The following is a 6000-nucleotide window of genomic DNA, read 5'->3' as shown; positions in this document are numbered from 1 at the left end:
CTTGTGTTGTCTTAGTTGTGTACCGCTTTTATTTTTCTTTCATAGTTCTTCAATTTTAGTCTATTATTTCAATTTAAATATGTTATTATTAACTATGAATGCTTATTTTCAATTAGAGTATATAATTATTTTTAAGTTTTTTTAGATTTTAATTGAACTCGTCTCTTGCAAATTTAGCAACCGCATGCGATTACACGTTTTATTTTTCCTATCTATTTCAATTGAAGTCCATATCTCTTGGAATTATTATTCCCTATGTTCGTGATTACACGTCTCATTTTTTTTCTGTCCACTGTTACTTGTCTATTCTATTTGGATTGAAGTCCACATCTCTTGTACATTTTACTCCATAGTCCATATATTCATGATTACACATTTCATTTTTGTCATTTTGATATTTCCGCTACCACTGGCCTCCTTATAAAACTAAAAATATAAAAGTAAGACTCACATTCCATTAATTTTTTCCACTCACATTAATTCATAAATAATACGTGTAATCGCGGACAGATGGGGTATAATTCTTGATCTGCATTGTTCACTAGTGTTAGGATCTGAATCTTGACCATGTGTGAGGAATTAATCATTTGATGTTGTGAGTGTCTGTGAATGCACACTCCGATCTTCACATTAGTATGATATTGTCCGCTTTTGAAAAACTCTCGCAATTGTTTCTAGGCCATTCTCCAAAAGGCCACATACTAATAGAGTTGGGGTAGCACTTATATTCCTTGCAACTTACTTAATTATCCATGTCTTGTTATAGTTAACACAGAGAGAAATAAACCAAAAATATGTGCGTACATCAAATACAAACTTTTTTGATAAAATGAAAGCTCAAACCCACAAAAGGCCACTAGGAGTCCAAAACATGAGAAAAGCTCAAACAACTTGCAACATAACATAAGACTATTCCAGAATCTAAACAAAAGATTAGCATCTCCTAAGGAACACTGTATTTGCAGATAAAAACACGATGAATCATATCATAGAACAAACAATGGAGCTAGCTAGGTAGCTAGACACACACCAAATACAATGTTTAATAATTGCATGAATAAGGTGGTGGGGTGACAAGAGTCTAGAAACCCTAAAATCCCTAGGTAGGTAGCTAGGGTTTAGGTTGGTTGGTGGGAAATGAACCATTTACTAAAATTTTGGAGTGTTGCAAGATCAACCCTATAATGGTTTTGTGTGAAATTGTGGAAATCAGACCACTTGAAATCTGGATATTGTCTCAGCCTCTCTGAGCTCACTAGATTTTTGGGAGGCTTAATCACTTTCTCTTCTGCAGGGAGCAAGAAATACACCATTGAAATTCTCCCCATTGATTTGTTCACAACAGCTCTATGTGGGCAGCTCTTGTATACTCCATTTGCTAAGGCCTAGAAACATAAACAAGGAGATGTTCAAGTAAAAAACTTGTGTCAATTGTGAAAAAATGATATCGACTGTAGAACTATGTATGTACAGTTGATATCATTCTTTCTAGATGTGATAATACAGTTACTTTATACGTACAATGTAGTACTTTTAATTTTTTTTTTATAACAAATAGCAGTAATTTTTATGTTAAATGTGCCTTATACAAGTATATAATTGTATTCATGTGTGTGGGGTAGGGCTTAAATTGGAGTGGGGTCATGACTATAAGTGGATATTTCTATTTTTCCATGAAAGAACAGTTAGGTGTTGTAATATATCGCTTTCTTATTAGTACGATATTATGATTAAATACGCATACTGATATGGTATTTATTAGTCTCTTTGACCAGATGTGTTAATCAGTGTTATACATTCATTCTAATTATTTAGATATGGGAAGATACGTAAAACAAGATAAGAAATGCGGGTTTCATGTCAAGATATGCAAAGATATGATTTTTTTTGTTGTTTGATAGAAAAGAAATTATCTAAATTTATATAGTATATTAAATAACATGGCTTAACTTGACAAATTGATAGGTTACATAAACATGGTTAAAGTTATAATTTTAGTAAGATTGGGAAGGGCCCTTGTCTTATATTGGGCTTTGAGTTAAGCTTAACTATGATATCAAATAATTAGAAATGTCTATATATAATTCTTTATCTTGGTATTACTAACTTATCAAACATACCCTAAGGTTTTTCTCAATTCGCTCATAATTACAAACTTTAGCAAGAAAATCATGACCTAATATCAACATTATAATGTATCATGTAGTATCTCTTATTCTTCTTTTCCAAACATTAGTACTAATAATTGGCATGATATTTTGAGCATTGTCATTTTTTCTAATTTTTTTCTGATTCATAGTACATGTTACTATTATATACTTCCTCCGTTTCACAGTAATAGTCATTTTTTTTTATTTTGGGCATTCTATAGTAATAGAATCATTTTATTTTTTTAGTAAAATGTAACATTTTCCCCCTCTTACTTTATTATCTCTACTTTTTCCTCTCTCATACTATATTCTCTTTTTATATAATACATTACACATTTTTTTTCTTAATCTCTGTATCAGAAAGAAATACATCCACTGCTATAGAACGGAGGGAGTATAAGAAATAGAAAAAACTTTTTAATGGTACGTGGTACTAACTTACAGAGAAAGTGTCGCCAAGACTGACGACTAGGGCATCGGGTCTTGGCCTCACTGACTTCCATAGGCCGTCGTCTAAGACCTCGAGACCTCTAACTTGATCTTGGTAAAGAATGGTGAGAGCAGTGGGATCACAGTGAGGTCCAGTGCCAAGGGTTTGGTCTGGCTCTTGGCATGGAGGGTAGAAGTTGAATCTCAATATAGAGCTACCATCTTCAAAAAAATCTTTATAGTGTTGTTTATCAACCCCCAAACTCATCCCTAATATCTCCATTATGGTTAGAGACAATTTTTTCATGGCATGACCATAATTTTGGAAATCCAATCTGCAAATAAAATAAAACATTTTTTGTTAAATTTCTATTTTGATCATTTTCTAGATTTCTATTTTGTAAAATAAAATTGAAAAAATAGATTTTAAACTATTGATAAATTACAAAAGTAGAATAATAGTAATAGAGGCATGCACATTTAACTCAAAGAAATCAAGAACATCGATCGATAAACTCACCTTATCTTCTCAAATTCTTGACCAAACGCCGTTTCGAAAAAAAGGGTTTCCTCCGAATCATGGCCATCTTCACGAAAAATGCAAGAAAATATTTCTTTCCATGGAAGCTTCAAAGAGAAACGATCTGCATGTGCAAAAGAATAGCCCCAAATTTTGCCGGGAAGCCTATGAACCCTCATTTGTGTCTCTTTTGGGAGATTAAAGAATAAATTTACGTGATCATTTACGGATTTTATGAGGTCCAAATCGACGCCATGGTTGATCACTTGGAACAAGCCGTGGCCGAGGCAAGCGGCTCGAATGAGGTCAGTGGTTCCGGCTGTCTCGGCCGCGCTGCCCCCGTGGAAGCCCTCGAGGTCGATGATTGGCTCGTTGAGTTCTTGATTTGAGGAGGTGTTTTCCTCTTTTGGCCAAGTGAATTTTTGTAGATTTTGGGACAAATTTGGATTGAGAAGGATGTTGAATGCATCGTTGGAATCCATTTGAGATGAGAACAAAAGTTGAGATTTGAGATATATTGCTTGTTGGAATTGCATGTATTTATAGGAATAGGGTGAGCAAGGGTTATGTAGGTTTTTATAGGACAATAAAATCGATGGTCATTTCCCCAAAATTTGAAAAGGAAATATTAAATCATGAAGGTTAAGGTTTTTTGGGACAATAAAAGTGTTGGTCATTTTCCCAAATTTTGAAAAGGAAATATGAAATCATGAAGGTTAAGGTTTTTATGGGACTATAAAAGTCATGGTCATTTTCCCAAAATTTGAAAAGGAAACATTAAATCATGAAGGGTAAGGTTTTTATCGGACAATAAAAGTTATGGTCATTTTCCCCAAATTTTGAGGAAATATTAAATAACGAAGATTAATTTTTTCTTAACTGTCTCATTCGTATAAAATGATTTCTTGTTTAAAAATGTTGTTTGATTAAAATAAGAAAAGAGAGGAAAATAAAAAAAAAGAAGTTTATATTACTGAAACGACGTAGTTGGAGTACCAATGGGATGAAAAGTTTAATTTTATGATTTAATATTTTGTTTTCAATTTTATGGACTTGTCGGAATTTGACCAATTTGGTTAATTTAAGGGTAAATTGTTTGTAAGGACATAAACTTTCAAAATTGATTTTTTCCTATAAACTTTAAATGTTGCACAAAAAGTCATGAACTCTACTGGACTGTGTAAATTTTCCATATGACCCGATCCGACCCGATAGAGTTTTGCCACTAATATATCCTACTTGGCGCGTCGGAGACGTAACTTGGCAAATGACAAATTTAGGGCTCAATTCGAATTGTGGAATTAATGCTACTTTTATGCTGAATTTGATTTGTGGAATACGATTTGTATGTTGAATTCGATTTGTATCTTTTCATTTGTGCTACTTATATGATTGTAACAATCAGAATTAGTGGAGTTGCCAAGCCACGCCTCCGGCTCCCCACGTAGAATAAGTTTGTGTCGAAATCTATCAGGTCGGTTTCGATGGGAATTTACACAATCTAGTAAAATTCATGATTTTTCATACAATATTTAAAGTTCACGGGAAAAACTAATCTATTTTAAAGTTCATGAGTTTACACACAATTTACCCTTTAATTTAAGGACTAGTTACCGTGAATTCATGTTTCAATCTTGAAATCAGTGGAAAGAAAAAGAATAGTATGGTATATCATGATTTCAAATCAAATTCGATTGCCAACTATATTTTGTCTGCGTATATATATACAGATTTTCTCTTGTCAAAATTAGGTAGATTTAGTTCTACAAGAAATGCTATTGATTATTTGTAAATAACTAAATAAGGAGGATCACGCACATGGGGTTACAATATATGTTAAAATGTTAGATTAAACAAGCAAAATTCAAAATATTAGAAATCAAAATTATAAGCATACCTAATTTGCATACGATTTGACTTTAATATATAATGCCTATTTCAAAACGAGGGACTTTTTAAGATAAAAGGGTGTTTTATTTAACTACTAGATTTCTAATTACTATTATGACGAGAATCCGCTATCATTTACCTATATACTTGAGAATGATGATATTTAATGAAAATATCATGTTTATTTATCAGGAAACTAGTGCGGTTGAGGATTATGATTTCTCGGATAGTTTAGAAATATTATTAAAATTTTCTTAATAAATTATTTATTAAAAACAAAATAATAATTATATTATTATATTTTGTATTATAATGCATAATTTAATATTATATTATTATTTTTTAATAAGTTATTACTAATTTATAACATAATAATAATGACAAATAAGTATAACAATTAACATAATTATTATTATAATTATAGTTATTTATTTGTAGAATAATTAAAATATTATTATGACTATGTTGATTAATCATTAATTCATAATAATCATAATAATTAATACTCCATCTCGTCCACAAAAAATAATTTTATCTTTCCAATCCTATCCGTACACAAAAATTAGTCAATTTTAAAATGGAATGTTACTCCAATTTATTAAATTTTTTTATTATCTTTTTCTCTTCTACATTATCTTCATGTTCTCTGTCTCACTTAAGGTCATATGGTACAATTTGTACACAACTCTAACCAATTTTTGAGTTTATGTCACATCAAAAATAATTTAACATCAAACTCAAATTATACATCATTTTTTTGCAGTAGCTACAGTACACACCCATATTTGAAAATTCAGACCATAAGAGCATCCACTATGGGGCGCTCGATGGCACGCCCGATGCGTGCCATCGTCCGCGGCATCGATCGTCCGCCCCATAGTGGGTGCCATTTATCCTCCGCGCCCTAAGACCACGGCCGATGCATCGTCCGTGGTTGAAGCGCGGACGATGGCGTATCGTCCGCGCCATCGTCCGCCCCATTGTGGGCTCGGCGGACGATGGTCGCGGACG

The 6000-nt window shown here is 32.3% G+C and overlaps 1 protein-coding gene across 1 annotated transcript; it reads right to left on the bottom strand.

Annotated features, from left to right (window-relative positions):
- Positions 1–863: 863 nt before the first annotated feature.
- On the bottom strand, positions 864–3587 carry LOC121778841 (gibberellin 20 oxidase 2-like). Its single transcript, XM_042176242.1, has 3 exons — positions 3100–3587; positions 2593–2914; positions 864–1385 (listed from the first exon to the last, which is right to left on the bottom strand). The coding sequence occupies exons 1-3, from the start codon at positions 3579–3581 to the stop codon at positions 1119–1121; spliced, it is 1071 nt and encodes a 356-aa protein (XP_042032176.1). The 5' UTR covers positions 3582–3587; the 3' UTR covers positions 864–1118.
- Between the last annotated feature and the right edge of the window lie 2413 nt (positions 3588–6000).

This window comes from Salvia splendens, chromosome 19 (assembly GCF_004379255.2).
Source record: "Salvia splendens isolate huo1 chromosome 19, SspV2, whole genome shotgun sequence".
NCBI lineage: Eukaryota > Viridiplantae > Streptophyta > Magnoliopsida > Lamiales > Lamiaceae > Salvia > Salvia splendens.
This window is presented reverse-complemented; position numbering and strand designations above follow the sequence as displayed.

Bases quoted from the DNA above. Each gene is read 5' to 3' on its own strand.
- LOC121778841 (XM_042176242.1), bottom strand. From the start codon at position 3,581: ATGGATTCCAACGATGCATTCAACATCCTTCTCAATCCAAATTTGTCC. The intron at 2,915-3,099 runs GTGAGTTTATCG...TTTTATTTGCAG, and splicing joins CAAGAATTTGAGAAGATAAG to ATTGGATTTCCAAAATTATG. The intron at 1,386-2,592 runs GTAAGTTAGTAC...TTATGTTTCTAG, and splicing joins GTCTTGGCGACACTTTCTCT to GCCTTAGCAAATGGAGTATA.